This window comes from Epargyreus clarus, unplaced genomic scaffold, assembly GCF_041222505.1.
Source record: "Epargyreus clarus isolate Ecla_fem2 unplaced genomic scaffold, WU_Ecla_fem_2.2 ptg000009l, whole genome shotgun sequence".
NCBI classification, from domain to species: Eukaryota; Metazoa; Arthropoda; class Insecta; order Lepidoptera; family Hesperiidae; genus Epargyreus; species Epargyreus clarus.
Genome location: NW_027332217.1, coordinates 3,491,987 through 3,517,236, shown reverse-complemented (window position 1 = coordinate 3,517,236; position 25,250 = coordinate 3,491,987). Strand labels below are relative to the sequence as shown.

Sequence of the window (25,250 nt, the reverse complement as noted above, 5' to 3'; positions counted from 1 at the left end):
GATTTATTTCAGGATCAAGTTCGTGATATTGAGTATGAAGTGTAAGTTATTTCGCATTCAGCTGTGAAGTTATTAGGATTACGCAACAAATAGGTTTGATACTATGAAGATGATACATGTTAATTAACAAATGTTACTTTACAAACTTCAACCTTGCTAATAGTAAAATCGTTTAATAAAAGAACATAAATTACACTAGTACTTTGAGTTTGTGAACGGAATATCCAATGCAAAAATCATCATTGACAAAATAATGATGATTACACCATAAAGTGACATCTATGTTTCATAAATGTCTTCCATATTTTTGAAAATGATTATTTAATTTGATTGAGCCTATTGTATCACCCTTATTTGGAATAGGAAATTTATAACTATTGGAGATGTCACATAAATGGATCAGGTTGCCATCTTCAGTTGGTAAATCCCAAACGTTGGCGTCGTGCGTATGTAAATGAGACGTGAATAGGATTTGATTCCAAAACCTCTATTCTAGGCACAAAAACGAAATTTAGGCTTTTAGCGTGTTCATTCAAGCGGCGGAGCTACTAAATTTTATTTAATGGATACTGGACGGAATTCTTATCTACCTACTTAATCGCATTCATCGTGGGTGCTCGCGAAGGCTATTTTTTATACGATGACTCACAAACGTAAACTCTGCTCTAATTGTAACTTATGCTCTACCTTAGTTTCGCACGGTACATCTTATACGAAAGATTTAAATTTTGAATTATTATTTAATTTGTAAAGTTGCAAATTAGTCGATATTGTATATACGTCTGTATAATTGCTGTAAGGTTTATCGACGATGACGTTTTTATTCACTTATTCTTATTTTACAACTTTATTGTATTTCGAATATTACAAATAAAATATCTTAAATGTGTTTTCAAAACTATATTTATCATTTCTTAATTCATTACAATATTTTTGTTGTATATCATAACTTGTTACTCAATAATTGCTGTAAAGTATGTTTAAGTAGATACTATGTCATACTTAAATTTATTTATATAAATATCATCCTGTATTTACTCTCAAGTGTGGTTTAAACTAGTTAATGAATGGTTCGTGTATAAAATTGCCCGGAAGATATTACGTAAAACGTGTAAAATAATTATGAATGCCGTGCACGTTGAGCTCTTAATGTTTATAACGTGATGGGAATTAGACTAGATTTTAAATGTGACATTGAAAAATATTCACCTTCATACATTAAACTAGAAATATATAAAGAGAGTCAGGAAACTACATAATTTTTTAAAAGAGAAAACAAGACATGTTAAAGATATAGTCGTTACTTCCACAATTAAGACGAATTCAACGACATCCCAAGTGGCAAAATCCATCAACCCGTATAACCTACAGGGCGTGTTAAATGATGAGATGTATATGCATGCAAACATTACCCTCTGCAGTCGGATAAAAACTAAATTTGAATTATATATTAAGTTTTATAATTACAAAGGTAATATTAAAGAAGATATTGTAGTTAGTATGGTAGTTATTTAAAATGTAAAACTTTATAAACAAATATCATTTAAATAAATAAAAAGATTTACTGTGTCCTTCATCAAAGATTTGTTTATAAACCTGGTAACCACGATGTGCCCAAAAGCGTGACGGTAAAAATAAAACAAAAACTCAGTACAATACTTAGTTTCACAATAAAGTATATTCTAACTTAGCAGTTGCTTGTATCAACAATAAGTAGAGGCAGTTAAGCTAGAAAATATTTATGTTATGTTGAGGATGTAAGCACTTATAGTAAATAGGAGACAACTATAGAAAGTGAAGTTGGTCTTGCAACTAATACTTTGTGAAGAGTAAACGGTCATGGAGTTTATCTCTTGTTGAGAGATTTCAGACTTATTAAATTAACAATTGTAACACACAACGATGATCCTTATCCATTATCCTCAACGAATGAAGAAGAATGTTATGTAGATATTGTTACCCAAATCATATTACTATGGGACTTTGAAAATAATTAGTCCTCAACATAAGTAAAAGAATATCTTTGAAAATAACCCAATGCTACCAAACCATTTTTTTACGTATTTTGGCGAGGAATCGTTTATCTTATATAGTTCATTCTTTCTTTGTATATTATCTTGGAACTGACAAAGACAATCCAGATACTCATAAGGAAGTTACTTTATTGTTTTCGTTTTTTTTTTACGTTTAAATACTTGAAATTACAGGAATGGAATGTTTTGACCATGAATATTGTGATTATCGTCGCCTCTGTATAATGAGTTTTATCTTTAGGATCTTTATTTCGTCTTTCTTTAATATATCTCTTATTTCCAATACACACATAAAGTATATTTTGACATTAATTGTGATTGAGAGACTAAAACATAGTACCCAAATAATAAGGCTTTCTCTCGCTAGTTATTGAATAAACACTTGATGATCATTATATTTTTTTCGGTCCTGTAATTGGATTGTGTGCTCATGTAGGCTTTCTTTAAACCAATTATTATAAAACCACTTATAAGTCACGCGGCAAGATTAATAGTTTTATCAATACCACACTTGCGATGGTACACTAACCTGAAACCATTAGATTCTATAACAGAGCTGGTTACAAAACCAGCTAAAAGCAATAAAATAGAATCGTATAGAGGTTACGGTGTTAGTGAATTAGCATCGATACGATTATTTATATGACTGGTATAGGTCAGGTATGTATCTTTAACGCTTTTACTTTAACATGTTTGCATTCTTGGAGAGATTATTTTTAATGGGAGTTTTAAGCGATAGAAATAAGCAAGCAGTTTGTCTGTAGTTAAGTGGTTAGCTATCGCGGGCTTCTGCAATTAACTTCAAATAAAACAGACGGAAGCCCCACTTAAATCTGATCACTGATCCATTGCTATCAGTAAGAGAGTATGCATTTTGTACAGTTTGTATAAATATTTTTTTACATTAGGTATTGTTATATTGTGTTCTATTTTAATGGAATGGAATTGGATGCAGACGCTTCTATAAAAAATAAATACAGTATTAATTTCCTTCTTTATGACGAAAATATACCAAAAGTTATCAAAGATATAAGCATAAACACCTAAAAACACAAAAACTGACATAAATAGAAAAAAATAAGAACAAATGTTTGTAATATGTTAAAATTTAGATTAAAATAACTTGTTTAACTAATTCATATATTCGGAGCAAATATTGTAACTTAATACTAAGACAAGTTACTTTGTAGCCGGTAATGAAATGAGCGTAATCGGAAACCTTAGGTCAAGTACGTTACAAGTCTTATAATGTTCTTACTTCTTACGCATAGTATTATTTACACGATATACGTGTTATTTGTAATCAGTATTTTGAAAACTAATCAAGGTTTTCAACAGGCTAACATTTTTACTACAACACAGTACAAGCTAAGCTGATTGCCAGGAAGCCTACATTTCTGAGAGATGTCATTTATCAAGGAGGACAAAATATAATGGAAAAATGTAATACTTGTTTCGTTCTGAAATTTAATTTAAAAAATAACGAGTTATGAGTAAAGGGGGGTATTCTTGAAGAATACATAAACTTGTACTGTATGTACTTGTACACGTACAGACTGTATCAGTTCTTATACAATCCGCTAAGGAAGCTGATTGGAAATGTATGGCCAAATACGTAAACAAATACCAAATCAGTCATTTTTGTAAAAAACGTAAAAGCTCATACTAAGGGTTCTGTTTCCAAATTCAAACGTATTTTGAAATAAGAACGACATACTCGTATTGCAGCGAAAATGTATCCTTGTAGAAAACAATCTTGTCCGATTCAGATATTCGAGAACGAAATCTGAGAAGAAAACGATAAACGTGTAACGATTCGATACTCAAAGGATAGGCAAGATCTCAAAAACTTTTGCCAATAAGTTACTGGGCGCGGCACGGTTATATGGCACCAAATTGTCTACGGTTATGGTCTGTCTAAGACATTAGTCGATATTGGTCAGGTCGGCGGCGTGTTCGTGTAGCATAATTTAGGAGATTTCCGTTTCTCATGGCTTGTTATGGCGGGGGCAGGATGACGGCATGCGATGACTCACCCGACAGGGCTCCATTCACCCACAGCATCGTTTCCGTTACTTATAGGGGTAAGGAACGGGAGCAAACGTCGATTAGAGGAAAGAAATTACAGTTTAAGAAAATTGATGTTGAAAAATAAAAGCCAAAATAGAAGAGGTAAAGACAAAAAATAAATCCCTACAAAATATGAAACAATCGCAAAAGAGAAAAAATCTAATGCATAATTGCTTTAAACTGATAGGAACATATTTTTCCCTGAGTTTTGTGGTAAGGTTGGTGTCCATGTTCCTAATATGTTAAATTCGTACATTACCATTTTTAGCATCACAAGGAAACCGTATAATAAGATTTGTATCCTAACCTAACGCTACAACTTTTCATATCGCTCTCAAAGTCTGAAGAATCTACCAAACAGCACTCGGTATCTACACTGATACTTTTTAATTTAAGTAAAAGCCCACGCCCAGCAGTGGGACAAGTGATGATGGGAAAGATCTTAGGGCGTGCCTCAACGTTCACTCACCTTGGGAGTGAAAATTAAGAAGCTATGAATGAACTGGCATAACGTGACTCATCTGTCTGACGTCATCCCAACCGCCATAACCCCATATCAATGTTTACTAATGGCGATATTAGAGTGTCTGTATTATTGATGAACTTTGTAACGATCAATGAAATAAAAAGTAAAATGTAGCACCTGTCTGTAATTTAAAAATAACTGCCATTCTCTGCGGTCTTTATTCCAATATCAACAATATTCGATTTTTAAATGTTTGGTCCTTTATTGCTTCATGTGTCTATATTTACGAGCTGTAGAAATAATAGCTTAGATAATATAACAAAAGTAACACTAAAATGTTTAACTTATTACATAAATAATTCTACTTTAACATATATAACTCTAGAAATACTTCGGAGTTACGAGACAGACAATACATTTACTGTCAATGTAATTGGTAACAAAATTTATTATTTATTGATACAGTATGTCAAGCCTTGAACGCGGCAATAAAACAAATTTGGAATCACTTACGGTGGCTAAGTCTTACAAAGTTGCAACGAATTTAACGGTCCATCTGACTCAGTAGCAACGTATGTGTAACGATACGTGTAATGTTATTGGCGAGCATGAAGCGACGTATTGGGGCTCTGCTTTATACCGAAGCACTAAACATGTAATACACGTATAATCGCTGTCAAAATGTCATTACTCCTCCATTTATTGTTCACCCTCATTAGGACGGCAAGTACGGCTTTTGTCGTTGAAGCTAAATTGTATGTTGTGATCGTGAATATATAGAATTGTATGTTAGCAAGAATATTCGTCTATTTTATATTACCATAGTATTCTCCTACTTTATCTATGGGGAAGTAGGAATGTTACTATTGGCGGTACCTGTTGTACAAATTATAAGGAACATTTATGAATTTCTGGATTGCATCAATAGTATTTTTTAGAAATATATCTGTGACCTAACTTGAAAATGGATTTCATATTAAGTGCAATGAGAACTTAACTTCCGGCTGATGGTACATTCATTTTCTTCTTCGACTATATTAGAACGAATCCCTTCAGTTTCTGAGTATGTTTAACTTTGCTCTTAAAGTGCTAATTCATGTCTAATACTTTTAAAGTCAGAGTTGGTTTCGAATTGAATCGTCACATTCATTGTCACCAAATAAATTGCCTTGCTTACTTATGTTACTTATCCGAACATTGGTATTACCGAAAATAAAGACATGATTCAAAATAAAGGTGAATTGACTCAATTTAAAAAGAAGCTCTGAGAAAGCACTTAGATAAATTAAAATTTCAACACATTTGTTTTAGTCACTTTAAAAACAACTTTCATCCTATTTAGTAAACTGCAGTAGTTGATGATTTGTATTTACAATAATAGATAACAGGCACTCAGAAGCTTTTAACCGTTACATCACAGAACTATTTTAAATGTTATGAGAAAGTGGGTTAATACCAAAATGTAAACTGTCACGACTTAATAAATCACCAAATATAAATAATAATTAAAAAGCTTTATAAGTTTTTGCTATTAACAAAGTAAGAAACTTGCACAATGATCTAGTGAAAACATAGACGATATGAAAATAAACTCTCCGGCGCCATCGCCACACCTATGTCTGCTAAAAGGAATCGTGAAGCTGTGTTTTGGTTTGAAGGGCTTGGTGAGGCAGACATACCTAACATATATAATGATTACTTTATGCATATGGACAAACAATTTTCTCAGGCGTTACATCCGATCTATAATAACCGATGTTTTAGGTTATTCAGCCTAATTAAGCACAGATTTTGGCAGGGAGAATTTAAATAAGTGTATTTCTATCAATAACTTAACCTGAGTACTAGTTTCAGTTTGGTGAATTGAAGAAATCAAAATCATAACTAAGAGATAAGGGATAGTTAAAAAAGAAGAAATACGCACGTAATTATTTCCATCCCCGTTTGCGTGTCAACACAGTTTCCATCAAAATAATGATCAATATAAAATAATTGCAGAGAAAGTGACCGTTGAGCATTGAAACTACGAATAATAAGGGGTATCGCACATTATCACAATTTTGCCAGGAGAAAGTGATATTGAAGTGTGCCAAATTCTTTCATTACGTTGACTATGTGTTGTGCTTTTACTGCAACCGGTCACTTTGATGAACAGAAAAAGTGGATTGAGGTATCAGGTCAAAAAAACAAGAGATAATTATGCTGTCATAGCGAATTTATATAAAACTAATTTTCGATTTGGAGGCGATCTAACTCACGTAAATAACAAACGCTTTTTTTATACTATAAGAGTAATAGAAAAGCATGCAGTTATGATGGTAAGTGGCTACTGCCGTCCATGGATATCTGCAATCAACCCCAGGTAAGATTAGATTCCTATCTGAGGTTGGCTACAGATGCGCTGTTACGCTTGAGGTTCAAGCTGAAATGTCTCGGAAAAATATGTTTCCCTTACCACCCTCTTCAAACCAGAACACAGCAGCGCTTAACACTGCTGTTATTAGGCAAAATAGGTGTCGCGGTGGTGCCTTCGCAGTCGAACCACAGGGGGTCATACCACTTATATTAGGGTTATTAGAACTAAGAGTTATTTCATAAGTTTATACGTAATCTGATATCTAACAGTGATTAGCTATCCATAAAGAGTATGATTAAAAGACGAAACCTATCAATAAATAAACTGTTGTAACATAGCAGGGAAGTGTGAAAAGGGACTCATAAATATTCCGAGTGGTCTTATGTGGCGATATCGATGATAATATATTTATAGCTATCTACAGTCAATATTTGTTTGTAACGGTCGCATACGGATATTGAGAGGTAACGGACCAGGCTTTGATAACGATTTTGATTTATTTTTTTATTCCGTTGGCAAAGATTTACTTATGGATAAGATAAACTATGGATTACCCATACGTTACAGATATGTAAAATTTGAAGAAAATTATGAAAACAGCTTTAAAAGTAGAATTCATAAATGTTAGTTGATTTTTTTGGGTTTTGCATTAATGGATTGGTAGTAAGAGGTCACAGAGGACAAAAAATCCGAAAATAGCAGTTTGAAAATGGCATACAAATAGGACGTACGAAAATGTAGTTTATACAAGCTAAATAACAGCAATCTGAGAAGGGGAGAAATCACGTAGACATAGTAAACTGCCGACAGAAACTTTTATTTTAATCAAAACGATCACAAATACGATAGACATGCTAGAAACAGTGAACAGATCTCTAATGAAATTATCAGGAAGACTGTCTAACTCAACGGTGCAGTCGAGTAAACAAAGTAGAGTAAACAAGAAGGTATGGGATATACTGGCACTGCACATGTTTTTAGACGGTTTCATCGTGTAAATATTTACCATACTTTTGGTAAATAGAGATTTGTAAGTTCTACTTTTTTTTGTAAGATTGGCGTAGCGAAAGAGGTTGCAGAAAACCTAATGGTTGCTTCTGCTTCCCATGGACCATTAACAACTCATTTTAAAACGGGTTCTATCTAAAGTTCATTTAAGATGACGATGATTTAAATAGACGAAAGATTAAGGTGTGCTCATAGCTTAAGTCAATTAGAACTCACTATAATAGAAACAACCAAAGTATCAATTCTCGAGATCAAACGACGAAAAATGAAGCTTGGGTAGTTGAAATGAATAAAATTTCCAGATAGTTTGATGGAGGAACATTCAGAATTCAAAAATATTTTTGTTTGTTTCAGTCATTAATAAGCTTACATTAGGTATAAAAATATTCAATACAATTTATTAATGCATTTATCGTTTCTTAACATTATAATTGAACGAGGTCTTAAAATCAACTCTAAAATTCGGACAGTCCTTGTAAAATTCCAAAATTTAGCCACCTTAGTGTCACTGAAGAACAGTCAACTACAATATGGTACAGCACCGATAATTAATGAGCAAACACTTGAATTACCATGAAGACGTAGACACGTGTCTGTAACAATTGAAATGCACACACGGAATATTCTAAGTACATTGTGTAATATTTCGAAGTTCTCGTTTCCAAATTATAGGACTCACGTGATGCTAATGGCCGAACGGAATTTAGTTGGCTTCCTCTAATTGTTCTTTAAATACCGAGGTCAAACTGGCTAACTGTTTTTTTTTATATATTTGAAAACTTTGTTTTTTAACTGTCTGCATTGGGGAAGTTATGTTTTTCTTATGTATGTGTGTATGCATGTATATTTGTATGTCCTTTGACAAGCTCTATAGCCTGCTGGATGGATGTTAATAAGTGAGGTGACGTTAGACTATCTTATCTCAGGAGTATTCCAGGATATATTTCATAAGCTGTCATACGTTATTAGTTAGGACCTCATTGTACGTGATTTTATTGTACATATTAAAAGCTTCAAACATGTACACGATACTTTGTGTATTCTGCGTGTAATTGCTGATTATTTTTGAAGTCATCACATTTTTAGATGACTTTTCTTCTTAATATTAGTAAAGTATAAAAACGGTTATATTTATCACAATATCCATCAAACACATGACTTCATTATCAAATCGAAAAAATCTTTTACAACAAAAACCAAAGTTCACACTATTAAAGGTAATTTCCGATATTAATCTCAAAACGGAATTCTCACGATACAATCAACCACAATTCAATAGTAATAGTAACTGTAAGTTCTTTTCAAGTGCCGTACTGGGTACTAATTGCTATATTTTCAAGCACCCCGGGGGTTCGAATGCAACTTTCAAGAGCTTTCGAAGTCATTGTGTAAGTATTATTCAAATCGATGAAGAAAGTGATTCATTATGAGATTTGTTCTATACTAGTTATGTCGGTTTGGTCGTAAATGTAAAAGCGAAAACTATTTATAATGAGAACATTTATAAAGTACTGAGAATAATTTTATTATTATGAGTTAGTTACAAATTTTGAATGTGATTTTTAATACAGGGGTTGTACTCAAAATATGTATTCTTTCAATATAATAGACGACCCTCACGGTCACTGTATTGGATTGCGACGCAAAGGGTACCAGGTTCGATCCTCAGTTAGGTAGACTTCCGTATGATGTATTTAGATTCTTATTTACTCTGTGTCTAGGTACTAATAAGTAAGTAAGGGTAAGGTACATTTTTGTTTCCATAATAACCACGACACATAAATCCTTGTGTAACACTTGTAAAAATGGAATGTAAAAGGTGTATTTTTTGTAATACGATTATTTCCTTAATAAGGTTTATACATTTTTCATAACATAATATATACTTTAAATTAGAGTGTCTGTTTGTATTTTCACAGTCTTTTTCAAATCTTACTTAGAAAATAGTAGTACATTTTTGCCTGAAACAACTGAATCGATTTTTTTTACGACTTCAAGTTACAACTGACTTACTTAAGGAGTGAAATAGACTTCTACTTACTCCAAATAATTAAAATTATACTCTTAAGATTAGAATTCTATAATTAAAATTAACGACTTATGGCTATTGCCTTTCTTTAACTTTATAAGTATTATTCTTGTGTTCATAACGAATACACATGTTCCTTTCATACGAGTATGTTTCTCGTAAGACAAAACAGTTTTAACTTGACCGTAGTTGGTCGTGACCTCGTCTGGCCGGCAGTTATTGTCTACATCAATATTTACGATGGAAGCTTCATAGTGGGAAATACAACTTACAGTATGTTAAAAATTTCCCGTGTTGGGATTTTGAGTTTGGCGTCTGTTGCTTTCTTAATCTTTGTTTATGTTCATGGTTAAGGCAAAGATTAATATTATCAAATTCAGTCGGAAATCGAATGCGACAAAGTAGAGCAGTATTGTACGTAATTAGATAGTATGGGTTATTAAAATAATATTATTGTTTCATGTCATTGCAATAAAATGGAAGCGTAGTCGACTTATTTCTTTCAAAATTGAAATATAGAACAAAGATGGCATATATGCAGTAGGTATCTCGTCTTAGTTATAATTAAATACGTAACATATATTAATATAACGTATGTGTATGTTACAATACGGATAATTTATTGTAACACGACAAGAATACAAGCAAGATCGTCTTCACATTAACATATAACTTACATAGGTATTAATACTTGGAGGCTCAAAGGAAACTATGAACATAAAAGATGACTTCACCATTCTTAAGTCCCATAGTATGGATAAATTATTGTAACATACATATATTACTGTAACATACGAATGTTACATTATTATATATAATTCACCGTAACAAGACAGTAATACAGGTACCATTGTTAATTCGTGACGGTACTGTTGCGTTACAACATTTCTAAAGTTCATACCTACATTACTAATGTTATTTACATTCACCGATCGAATTGTAAATCACACCTGATTGTGCGCTAGCGATCTGACCTGGCTTTGTCTGGATTTTGCTTACAAATAAGAATGCCTAACTGGTTATTCTCTATAATATATATTTCTCATCCCCTATTAATCCTTAAGTGGAAGCAGGGGATGAATTTCCAAAAATATTAGGACCACTAAAAATTAATTACTAAAAATGTTTTTTTTTAGTAATCAACTACGTTACTAGGAACTCCTGCCAATAGTTCGGGCTTATAGTATTTCTAGACTAGGCTTAAAGTGTAGGTATATCGACTGACAGTTTATATTACAATTTTATTAGGTAATCCGTAAGATATAGCAGATCTGTAGAGACACGATTCATTATTTATATGCTTATAATTATAATACTAAACAGTTTCATTCATACGTTACATACTTGTTGTTTTTTGAATTCCAATTTGTCTTATTAGATCCATATTAGGAGAGCACGTAAACGAGCTTATAAGTGATCTCAATTAAGTAAATAAATCGTACGAAATTTCATAATCAACGAACGATGATTACAATCTTATCCCAACAATCACCATTAAAATTCCACTTCACGAACACAAACGGACAGCAATTAGCAAAAATACTAATGTCAACACGAGCAAGTGGGGACCAGTTTACAAAACGAATTTCTCAACAAAAACCTAAATGCCAGTGCTAAATGTCGTGCACTCACCTCATGGTATACGGACGTCATCTCGTTCAGGACGTTTTACGATACAGGGATACACTGTCTAAACACACATCACACACCAAAATCTATTTACAGATTACCGAGTTACAGCCTCAAACAAATTTCATAGCAAAAAATGTAAACAACGATATTCGAACAGATAATACAACTGTCAAGCTTCCCGCCGACCGGTGCGCGCGTAAAAATATAAAAAGCAAAGGCGTTCGGATCACGCAGCCAGTCGGGGCGCGTGTGACGCGTTCCGTGTTTAGGATCGGCACTGAGCGACGGGCTACGACGGCGACCGGCTCAATGGATGGCGCTCAGCTGCCATGCTCAATGAACCATTCGAGTTCGGAGGTCACCGATCATCCTGACCCCGTCATTCCTGATCGGAGTTTCTCTATTACCCTACAAACCTATAATTTTCGAATTCTCCAAACAAACGGATAAAGATTTCTAATCGAACATAAATAATACGGGCGAGCAAGAATAATTTACTATCCCCACTAGAATATAAGCTCGCCGCTTATTATTATACGACACATAATAAATACAATCTACTAAGTTATTAATCAGTATTATTATAAAATGACAGGTACAAATTAAGGATGTAACACAGATGCGACTTCCGAGAATATATCTGCCATTGACTGCAAAAACTAAATAGATTAAAAAAAGCTTGGCTATCGACCTGATTTGAGCGAATTGGATAGTCGAAATGTTTTTATCGATGACAGAGATCCGAGTTCGTCGACTGTAATCATTCAGATTATTTGTCATAGAACCGGTATTCGGGTTCAGCTGGTTCCATATAACATGTTTGAGAAAACAATAGACTTAAAAGACATGCCAGACTTATTAATACATTTCATTAATTTCAATTATCTTCGATCGGAACAAAATGTAAAATAAAATGATTGGTATTCATACGAGCATAGTATTTATTACTTTTCTACTTCATTATTATTGTCAATTCTATCACATAACTTACATATAAATTACTATTTGGACTTAAATACTTTATTTTAAATTAATTAGCTAATATTTTATATTCTATAAAAGTTTTAAACATCAACTGAAATAACATTGACATTGATCGGACTTGATATGCAGTGCGGATGTAAAGACTGCGTCACACAGTAGCCTAGAATTGAAAATTGGCTCAATTAATCTGTGTCCGTGACAGTGAACTAAATTCTATTTATGTATCTACGTATGTAAGCATGGTTGAAAGCCGCAGATAACACATAGGGCGGGAAATGGGAGTACAATCACAGAATAAAAAAGTTTATTTGTAATTTATTTATCCTGTTTTTTTTTCAAATGGTACCCATAGATTAGTAAAGATTACTCACTCCTAACAAGAAAATGTACCCAGTTTTGAGAATTGAAATAGTTGCGTAAAAAAGTTTTGCCACGTCTCTGTGCTAAAATGTCCCTAAAATATTTGAAATAATTATTTATTTATTATGTAAATTACGCAGTATTAGTTATTTATTCGTAAATTTTCTCTAAAAATGTTTTTATTTGTCAGGAATTAAAAAAAAAGAACTTACTAATAAGCCGTTTGTGGATTCAATCAATTTCAAGGCGGCGAAGTATATTTACTAATCTATGATGGTACCTAACCACCGTAAAATGTCTTTGTATAAAAATGATCATCCCTTTCGTGACAACCTTGTAGAAAGGTTAAATTAGACTTGCATGCTATCTCGCAATAGATTAAGAGCATTATTGTCTGCACTTCAGGCACTTGTCTTACCACATTGAAACTTCCTTCAGGCGAAACTCGTTTTGCTTTTGTTCGGTAAAATGTATCTACAGGTTTTAAATACTTAAGTAGAAAAAAAAACCTAAGTAGTAAAATCGGTAACTGTTTTCTATTTTTATAGTTCCAGCGCATCAGATATTGGGTTTATCAAGCTAATAAATTATTTTCTTGCACGATTTTTAGAAAAAAATAGCAATAAAATGATCGTATTTCAACCAGTCTATCGTACACGGAACATATTTATACATCCCAACATTCTTGTAGCTACTTAACTCCTCAAAAGGAGCAAATCGTATACGAGCAGCCTTAGATGGAATTACGTCTTCATAGGTAACAAATATTATGTGTTGTAAAACAGTTTTAAGGGTACATGATGAAGTCATTTTTATTTGTGATTTCAATATTGCATTTTGTTTTTTCTTTCGTATAGTTTGGCATGTTTATTTGTGCGACACCAAAATTAGTAAAAGCTGTTATTACAGTTTTTGTCTCTCTATCTGTCTGTCTGTTTGTTTCCCTGTCTATAGGAATTAACCTTAGAAAGAACTGAATCTTTGATGGAACATTTTTTCTTAGAAGAACGTAGGTACATTGAGACGATAGAGAAAATTTCTGGAGTTCCGGATATAACTAGAATTTCTACATGAATGAAAATTCTACCCTGGGTACATTCGTGCACAACGGCGTTTAAAATCTCATACATATAAAATTAAAAGCTCTTGAAACCTATTTCCTCGTCGACAGTACAGCCATCTAGGGGTGGGACAGCGGAGGCGTTCCGTTATTGCAACAGCTCATTACTATACGGTTGCAATAGACGTTACACCGCGTTACGTGGCCACCGCTATTGTTCTAACTAGACGAAATAGAGCAAAAACGAAAGATGCACTTAACAGTTGCCAACACTAATTATAAGGAACGCCCAAGGAACTAAATTAGATTCTCATTACAACGTTAATTAAAGATGGTCCTATCTGCTAACAGCTTACCTAGTTTACTTTCATAGCGGGAATGATTATTATATGCTTAATAATGCGATAGATAATGATTATTCTTGTTTAAATTAAAATAGCAAACGAGCAGGTTCACTTGATGGTAAGTGGTCACTGCCGTCGAAAGATATCTAGTATCAATCACAACAATTTCTGTCGAATTTCAGTAAAAATAAAAGGAAAGGTGCACAGAAAAGAAATATGTATGTTATACTTGAAAATATGTGTTTAAATGACACACTAATGCTTCGCGTAAACACAACGATCTTGGTAAAAGTTTTGGGTTTGATCTTGGGTTAGGTGATAACATCTTAATGAGATGTTTATCTGTTCCAGGTTCGAATGTTTGCATTCTATGACAGTTTTTGAGTGTGTTATAGTGTTTCATAGAACCCTCGACATACACATAGTAATTTTTACGAATATGTCTGTTTAATAAGTGACGTCGCGAATTTCAAGCGGTTTTGGTTAGACTTTCAACATTGTATATTTGGTATTTCTAAATTACAAGGGTTCTACGCCCACAAAGTCGCAAGCAGATGCTAGTTTACAAAGTTAATTAACAAAATACAACTGACAAGCCAATTAAGGTGATATAACCAACGTTCGAACAGTTATTAAAATTTATAATTAATTACTTTGCACCTAATCTTTTAGGGAGCTATTTAACTGATTCCTACTCTTAAGTTCTGAGTTATAAAGATCTTCTTAAAATGAAACAGCGGTTCTAAAACAAAGGACGTTTTAAGTCAATAGACAGAAGATCCTCGCAGCGGCATTATATCTATCCATCAAGATCTCTATCTCAAATTCAGATGGGCTCTGCAATTTCCCGTGGGCCAACGCTTCTCAACAAATTGCGTGGTTGTAATAAAAAATAAAATATAGTAGCAAACATCGACGAAGCTATACCACTTTGACATGCATAAGGTTCCGGGCACGGTCCCTGGTTAATCAGACATTTAAAGATGAATTTACATTTATATTGTGGTGGTGTTTGTCATGCAGCTTTCAGAACAGTAGTCGAATATGAAGATATCACAAGCGTTGATACACTTGTAAACTAAGTTTCAACTTTTGATATAAAAAGCCCCACTGGAATTAATTCTACACATATTAGACATATTACGTAGTTATGTAAATTCTACACGTCTTAATACACATGTTGTAATAAGGATGTTATAATATTGATCATTTCTCTTCAAAAAGTTCCTTGTTTCTATTCTTTCTTCTATTTTAAAGAAAGTAATCTAGAAATGTCAAGGCTAAAGTTTAAGAATCACTGTCAAAGTACAAGCGCCGTAACTTGTAGCGCGGGGAATAGGGAATTATAGACGGAAAGCGGCGACATTGACGATAAACCAGTCTTCCCACGATTGTTTACTATACAGACTACACTACATAGTAGGTATACGTAAGCAGACGTAGTCTAGTCGAATGGCCGCCTCTCTAGAGGTTCCGAGTCTTAGATAAAAAGCATCATAGTTCAGGAAAGTATTTCCCTCCTTAAAACAGTAAAATATTACGTCATACACAGTTGAACAAACTTAAAACCTTATTAATTTTTCGCTTATCCATTGTATAAAACCAACTGAAATTGTCTTCTCAAAAAAAGTAATGCATGATTAAAATAATATTGTTTTAAGAGACGGTAGTAACCCCCTGAACGTGTTAGTTGTTATTGTCAAACGTTAGAAGTAGCAAACGAGCATGTAGTACATTCGATGGTAAGTCTGAAGCCCATAAATATATGTAACCAACCAACTCCATAACATAAGTACATACATAACTACATAACATAAGTTCTATAACTGGAGTTCTACCAGAAGCCGGTGACAGATGTGTTGCTGCTTGTGCTTCTTAAAACTAAGACCGTCGCTTCATTTGCAAGTGAGATAGTGTGTACATCCTTCCACCGAAACGCAGAGATACTTCAAGCTAGAAATAGATGTAGCGGTATTAATTACCATTAAGCTTTTTGTTACAATGGAGGAAAATAGAATGAATTGTCAGTGACAAAAGCTCAGGCCACAGTCAACCTGCGCTAGCTAAATGAGCATTAGTAGATTTCGCAAACCCTAAAGAACTTTTATAAAAATAATTGTGTAACTTTCTTCTCGATGCTTTCCGTTACCTTTTAAGCGAGTTATATTTAATTTTTCATAATATAACTCGAAAAATCCGAGGTACAAAGGATTCGAGGACATAGGACCTTCGAATAAGAAGACGAGATGCAAATCATTATGCTATCACTGCTATAAGTAATATTATGCCCATATCCATAATAACAACTTTAAGAACCACTGTCGTAGAGCAAGCGAGCTACGATGGTAGAGTATGGCGGCGACACTGGCAATAAACTAGCGGTGCCTTTGTGTTTTTTCCCACGATTGTTAACCCACGATATATCGATTGTCGTGGGAATACGACGAATTGTGCTTCTATCGACGGATTGGTTTTTACTATGTACATTCTATGACGAATGATAGAGACTTTTCTATGAAAGTGGTAAAAGCTTTCAATTTTGTATGAAAGTTTCGTCGATACCGTTTTAGCTGTTTCAAGTACGATACTTCGCTACGATCAAAATCTAGGAAGGAAAGAATGGTTGTTTTCTTATAGATTTAATATTGAATAATTTATATCAAAAAATGTACTACTTGCTGAAAAAAACTGATATTTTAAGGATCTTTCTACTACTATTATAATACTTACTTCTTCTTATGAAATCAGTCTATTTACTCTACATCTAATCTTAATCATTTACTTAAATAAAATAAATTAAATAATTCGTAACAAATCCTTGTATTTTAGACAATTAGGCACAATTTTAATCTGTATTATAACGCCGTATAGATTATTGCCAACTGCGATGAGGCAGACGTAAAGACAGCGCATTCGTGTAGACTGATGCTAGATGAACCATATATTTGGTATTAGGAGGATTTGTATTGATAGTTCTAAAATATTTAAAATACACATTACAATAAAAAGTAGTGCTGAATTCCATAGAAAGTATTTTTATACTTAACATGAATATATCGATTAAATAATAGTAAAAAAAGGTATTCTTTACATTTATTATTTTGCCGTGGAATGCAAACTTTTACGTACGTTACTAATAATAATCAATCTACGCAATGTTTTACGTACGTTTCTTGTGGTGTTTAGCTTAAAGATTGACGGAGTTACAAAGAAATTTTCAAACCCCATCACAAATTTTGGATATTTAAAGCAGATATAACGATAAGAAAGAAAATGCTAGAATGATATCTGCTTCAATTTACTTATTCCGACAATAGCTCCGAAATCTCCTAAGATCGCAGCCTGGTGACCCTAGCGGCTTATCAGAAGATCAGAGAACACAATATGGCGCCATGACGACGATTCTAAATCACCTGCTCACAGAAAAACCAGCCATTATCTGAACACAGTTATTAATGGCGGGCGGCGAATCGATTCTGTGTGATTCTCTATGATCTATGATATGAGCAAAGCTTGGAGCTTTGTGTATAGAAAAGAAAGGGTAACTAAATGACTAATTTATCTCTTTCTATTTAGGTACGATATACTCGAGTGCTAGTGATCATGTAGTACATACCTACATTAAGATTTAATTCTCTCTGACAATTATTACGTTTACGACTTAAAAAGTCGATACAAATACATAATTGTAATGATATACAAAGATGTTGTGCTTGTGTCCTATCATACGAACCACTTTTGAACAACGTCTAAACAGAGGAGGTATTTCGCAAAGAGATTTCATTAATAAATACGTATTACATATCCAGTCTAGAAAACGCTCAGCAATTACTAAATAGTAACAGATCGTTTAGCCTACTACATCCAAAAATAATTTCCCTACTTACGGTAATGATACAGTCATCGCTCACGTATAATTATGTCGTCAGCACACGTCAAAATATTCCACAAATAAAATAAATGCAATCGAAAAAAACATTTACAGTATTTCGCACAGATAAAAAATATTTTAATCTGCGCGTCTTTTCGTATATGTCAGTGCATTCATCCCAAAGACGTAATCGAATCTGAAGTAGTAAAACAAAATAAAGCAATACATTCAACCGGTAACTGTAACGAACTTGAACTTTTAATTCGTCGGTACAATGCCACCGGCGAAGCGTTACTTGATCGCTTTTTGCAGTTGCGTAAAATTTCAGTTTTGTACTGCAAAAACTGTAATGTTAAGATTTTATTACAAAAACTGTGCACAGTTCGTTAAGGTTTATTTGTGTAAAATATTAAATATTAAAAATACATTTATTTTGATTTAGACATTTATTTAAAACATAATACAATTCTTTACGTTAACCAATTTTATTTTATTTTGCAGCGTAATAATAATATTTTTACATTTTCAATTTTTTTTTTGTATGAATTGAGATGTGGTAATAATGTTTTTTTAGTAAAATACCTAACGATTACAATTGGCGTATTTATAACATTATTACATGATATTAAAGTAGTATAATAGATTCTATAGTAATACTATCGATCACAGATGCCACCCTACCTCTGACGACTTACGTTAGAAAAGCTGTCTGTCAATGTATGCCTTACTTAACACTAGCTTATTTCTGAGTATCTGATAAGTGCCCTCACCTGCCTCACCACATAAGTGACCTCAGGTACATGTATTGTACATATTCACTATACAATACATATTAGTACACAGCAGTACTACACTGTAATAGAATAAAACTATATTTCTACCAATTTACAACTTTTATTATTTCCGCGCAAAATACAACTCAAACTTCAAGACCGTCCTTTTTCTTTTTTATGCCAACTCATATCTACAATCATACCTGCCAGTGATTATATAAATAAAAACTTAATATTATAAAAATTACACATTATGAAAATTACACGAAATAATGAATTAAAATAATACTAATAATTAAATAATTTGAATAGATTTCTATCAGTTAGGTATTTCTAATACGTGTGTGACTACAACATTATCACAGTCATAGCTCTGTCACTTTTATAACGTCTCCATTAACATATAAACCAAAATCTTTAAATCTTGTCACAGACGTGTTAGAAAGCCGCATCTTTATCACAATCAATAAAACTTTAAATACGCGTAGAGATCATCACACAATAAAGAAATCAGTCACTTTATGACCATAGACAAGACACCGAATAGAAACGTCAAATGGCATTTGACAAATAGATAAATGCAAATTGCGTTAGTCTTTTATTCTTTAATTAATTAGTACAAGTTATACGAAACTTACTTCTTGACTTACATTCAATAATGTAAATATCTACCAATATTATCTAAGCTACAAGCTGAACTAAGTAAAGCGGGTAAAGTAAATTTAAATATTTTAACAATATTAACATTTAATGATAGATTTATAATAAACAACATTTGTAATGCAGCCCATTTAATATGACATAATGCCTGCAGGAAAAAAACACAACAACTAATTTAATTTGACAGATTACCAGAAAAAATAAACTACATAAACAGAAACAGAACAGTACCCTTACCATGAGTTTTTACGTTTTGACAAATATGACTGTTTTGGTATTTGTTTACGTATTTGCCCATATTATTTCCAATCAGCGCCCCTAGCGGATTATATCAGAACTTGGAAATTGTATGGGCCAATATGTAAACAAATACCAAAACAGTCATATTTGTCGAAACGTAAAAACTCATGGTAAGGGTACTGTAAACTAAATTCATCATTTCGATTTTCGTCTCTCAATCGATCGAATCTGAAAACCTCACAACATACCAGTATGATAACCACTTCACAGCTGCAAAAACCTTCACCACCATATACCAGATCTATTTGTTAATCGCACTGTGGTAATAAACACCGCTAAGTAGCTATTGGCACCAATAAAATCCATTAGCACTTGTAAGGGTACGGAGCGGGAATCTCTAGAAAGTGGTCGTAAAAACTGGATTAAAGCCGAGACGAACTCGCGAAACCCCACATTGCACGTGTACCACTTAGAATATAAAATATGCAGAAGCTACGTAACAACACGTGACGGTATTTTGGTAACTCGAGGAATTATCGATTCTATGGTTTGATTTTAAAGCATAATTAATTAGTATTTTTTAATTATGTCTTTCAGTTTCATTCATACAAAAAGAAATCATTTGAATTTCAATTATACTTCAAAAGTTTTCATAAACAAATGTTTATTATTTTTCTCTCGAAATCTTATCTCTTCCAAATCTTATATGTCCCATATTATCGAGGTGTGGGGGGTAGGTACATGAAAAATAATTAGTCCGCCATTTTAGGGCGTCCGTCATATTAGATTTAATATGACGACACTGAGGTATTCAAGAATTGTGATCTTAACCCAACGTCGGGTTTAGATCAAAAGACTCAATCGGTTGGAATTAACAGGTTTAAAATTCAGTTGCAAGATTTGACCCTCACATACATACGAACTAACAAAGTAAGGTACAATAAATAAAGCCTTGTATAAACACAAAAAATCTAAGTTTAGATTAGAACGTGAGAAATGGAATTTCAAAATTGGTTTCAATATATATGTACTTAGCTACTTTTTTCGTTATATTTATTTTCTTTTTATAATATATGAGTAGCAGACGAGCATGCAGTCCACCTAATGGTAAGTGGCTACTGCCGCCCATGGACATCTGCAATCAACCAGATAGGATTAGATATTCGTACCTGAGGTCGGCCACAGATGCACTGCTACCCCTGAGGACTAAGCTGGAACACCTCGGAAAAGTGTGTCCAAGGGACCACACCCTTCAAACCAGAACATAGCAGTGCTTAACGCTGCTGTTATGAGGCAGCAATAAGTGTGGCGGTGGTGCAGCCGGAGTCGAACCCCAAAGGGTTCTACCACCTTCAAATAAATTAACCTTCAAACTTATGTCTTCTATATCTTTAATATTCTATGGTGTACCCATAATTCGCGTAAGATGGCTTTGTGAGTTTTTTACGCTCATGTTAAGTATATTTGTGTCTCCATAAAAACTGAAGCCATATTTATGCATTATGATGCTAATAACCTCCTTTGTTTGTTTTTGAAATTAATATTGACTTTGGTTAAGTGTAGAACTACGTGATATAATTTTCTTTCAAAAGCAGTGTTCAGCTTTTCTTTGTTCTGGTTTGAAGAGTTAAGTTTTGTGAGGTAAGGGAGAGAAACTTATATCAAATGTGTCAAGTTTGTCTTAAGGAGGCCAGTCATCTGGTCGACCTTTGGATCGGATCTGGGCTCCAGTCCTATCTGGGACTGATTACAGATGCCCATCAGCAGAATTGTCCAGCTACCATCAGGCGGATTGCACACTATATACTTAGCAAGTTAGTTAGCTTACTTTTACATTATAAAAAAATGACCAAATCTATATAAACTTAAAATAACTTTTTCCCGGTATCCCATATAGCTACGTAAGCCACGATGATTCAAATTCCCTCGTTATTCTAGAGGCTATGTAAACCACGATGATCCAATTTCCCAAATAGCCAATCCTTGCAACCCTTATTGGGGGCATTCAAAGAAACTTCCAGCTTTTATAAACTTACATAGCTCACAGGTTTACTCTATAAGCTATAACTGTAACTTATCAATTACCATATCAAATATCAAGCGTCGTGACACGGATTAAGGCGTTTACACATGCGTCATTAGATGCAGAGTGATATTGATGGACATTAATGGAGTGTTCATCAGTGAATATTAATGAACGTTAATTAATAAGTACACCCGGCCTATTAAGCGGTAGATATGCGCGCGCGCATTTATTTCTACGATAGTGTCTGTAAATAGGAGAGCCATCTATTTACTTGAGCAAATATATCTTCTTTATTTAAAAAAATAAAATATTAATTTAATTTCATTATTTCTAATATTAATTTCATTATTTTAACGCAAATAGTAACAAATATTTAAATACTACTCGTATTTTAATAACGCTGACAAAAGTATTTTGGAAAATTAAAAACAACAAAATCTGATATTACAAATGATAATAAATAATAATGTTTTCTTTATGGATGATATCTCTATATAAGACTTTTCTGAATAATGTACTTGTAAATCCTAATTCTATTCTATCCCATCTTTATAACACCAATTTATTTAAATCGATTACGATCGTAAATCGCTGTGCGCTCACAATTTGGAACAATAAGGCTATAATAGAAAATGTATAAATTACATTGCAAAAATGTATCATGGAGACCCTAGCAAACAAATGATACTAGATACTTATTCGCCGGCACACTTATTTCGCTATCTGACCGTAATCGGAGGAACAAATTACCAGTCCTCGTGGTGTCATTAATTATTTTTATCATTGTGCCAAGGAATTATTGCATTCGCCGGCTATCTCTATCGATAGTCTTGGGAACCGTCTAAACGCTTTTTGTGGCCTCAGGGTTTTATTTATCGGTTATTTTTTTGCGCTGATCCTCCCTTGCGAACTATTTTGCATTATTAATTGGGAGTCCCTAACTATATTTGCAATAACTCTGCCCTTATTGATAAAGCCTTTTTATAAGATAAAGGTTTTTCAATTTACATCAAATTTTTCTTAAATTTTCATTAAAGGAGTAAAACATGTATATGTTTTTTTCTACCTCAATTTTTTACTTTTTAAATGACTTATTTGAAAACTTCACGGAACCACACGCAGAATTTGTCTAAGTACCTATTTGCAATCTAAGTAATCTGCAAAAAAATACAGATCTAGATATATTAACATAACCTTGATTATATTTAACTACATAATTATCAATCTTATTAACGGATGTAACAGATGTGATATAATTAAAACGTCTTTTAATAACCTAATAGGTGGCCGCAAATGGAGAAAATTAATAGCATTTGCAAGAAAACCGAGCTACCTTCGATGTTTCCGGCGTTTACAATTTTAAATACTTTATTACTGTAATTTCCTTTCGTGTTCCATTTTTAGTGTTTGATTTTTTAATTTACACTTCCATTTACTTTAACTAAAGTTATTACTTAAAGGTTTAGAATAATTAATTCAATGCTGTTTACATAATTACAACGCATATTATAACGCAACGCATACACATACGTAGTATGTCATATAAAAATAAAATGTCAATTATTTTTGCGATTTAACAAATTTCCAACTCTCAGAATACTTTAAAAGTTAATGGAATTTAAACTTGTGCGCTAAATATCCATTTTTCTCTCTACACTTTTCTAAATAACATTTACGAATTGCATTACGTGATAATCTTGGCAAAATAGGATTTATATTTTAAAAAACGACGTATCTTTTGTGCTATTGTTTTTATGTTATTATATTTCTTATCAATGGCACAGTATAAGGATCTATTTATTTGTACCGTGGCAATGGAATACAAAAAAATAGAAACTGGCTACTTATTTTGGAGTCTCTCTACATATAGAAATGCTTGCTTCCAATAACTTGTGTAAATGACACACATATAATAAACACATGCATATTGTATCATTTCTTCTCGACATTTGTTCTGTGGGAATCAGCATATTCTGTGATCTGAAGGTCGTGAGAAGATCGCTGTACCGTTCTGACATACTTGCGATCCATTGATGTATCAGAGCCGTATCGTAATGTTATAGCTATAAAGATATAGTCATTTGAAAACGGTTTTGTAACCGATATTTGGTTTTCATATCGGTATGGACAAACAATGCTTTGCCATTCTCGTATTTCGAATTAAAATATTTCTAATTAATTTTCGAAGTTTCGAATTTCGAGGATTTTCTCGGAAAATCCCAGTCACTACACCTTTGATTTGTCGTACTTATTTGCTAATTACAAATTAATTACCACTTTAAGTGTGAAGGCAAACATTGTGAGCAAACCTAACTGCCTTAGAATTACTTAGAAAAATATTAAAATTGTGTAACGCCTATCAATCCATACCGTACAAGTGTACAAAATCCTGTTCACTTTGTGGGAAGATCCGTGTTCGGCCACATAATGATATAGATCCTGTACGAACAGTTTGTGATAAACCACCAACCACCAACTAAATACCATACTTTTTTTTATAATATAGAAGTAGAAGAAGAGCATGCAGTCCACCTGATCGTGAGTGGCTACTGCCGCCCATGGACATCTGTATACAACTCCAAATAGGATTAGATATTCCTACCTGAGGTCGGCCACAGATGCGCCGCTACCCCTGAGGACTAAGCTGGAACACCTCGGAAAAGTGTGTCCCCCTTACCACACCCTTCAAACCAGAACACAGCAGTGCTTAACGCTGCTGTTATGAGGCAGAAATGAGTGTGGCGGTGATGCCGCCGGATTCGAACCGCAAAGGGTTCTACCGCCTTCAGATAAATTAACCTTCAAACTTATGTCTTCTATATCTTTTATATTCTAAGGTGTAATTCGCGTAAGATTACTTTGTGAGTTTTTACGCTCATGATAAGTATATTTATGTTTCCATAAAAACTGAAGCCATATTTATTCAAGTCCAGATAGGATTAGATATTCCTACCTGAGGTCGGCCACAGATGCGCCGCTACCCCTGAGGACTAAGTTGGAACGCTTCGGAAAAGTATATCTCCCTTACCAGACCTTTCAAACCAGAACACAACGCTTCACACTGCTGTTATGATGCAGAAATAGGTACTGTTAGTTACAACGCTATCGGATGTAATAATTTGTTTTATAAACTTAACGGTTAAGCGGTTGATTGGAACAACTGCTATAGTAATACAGTCGCCGCGGGAACTACTAATGAAAGTGTTACGAGTCGCCAAGAATCGATTAATCGCCGCTAGTTATAGAGGATTAATTGGTAAATATAAGGAGTATGGCGTATAGATGGAATGTAGACCTATTAGGTCTCGCCGGAAGCCCTTGTAAATAGGTGTTTCTTA

General features: G+C 33.3%; 1 protein-coding gene across 2 annotated transcripts in view; it reads right to left on the bottom strand.

Moving 5' to 3' along the window:
* Window positions 1-25,250, bottom strand: part of LOC140744773 (uncharacterized) — a 127,443-nt gene that overhangs the window by 52,675 nt on the left and 49,518 nt on the right. The window contains exon 1 of one of the 2 annotated variants that reach the window (XM_073076430.1): window positions 11,595-11,876. The exons of the other annotated variant lie outside the window; for it this stretch is intronic. Coding sequence (XP_072932531.1) covers window positions 11,595-11,615 — 21 coding nt within the window. The 5' untranslated portion in view covers window positions 11,616-11,876. Of the gene's footprint in view, window positions 1-11,594; window positions 11,877-25,250 lie in introns of those variants that run through there. 2 annotated transcript variants of the gene reach the window in all.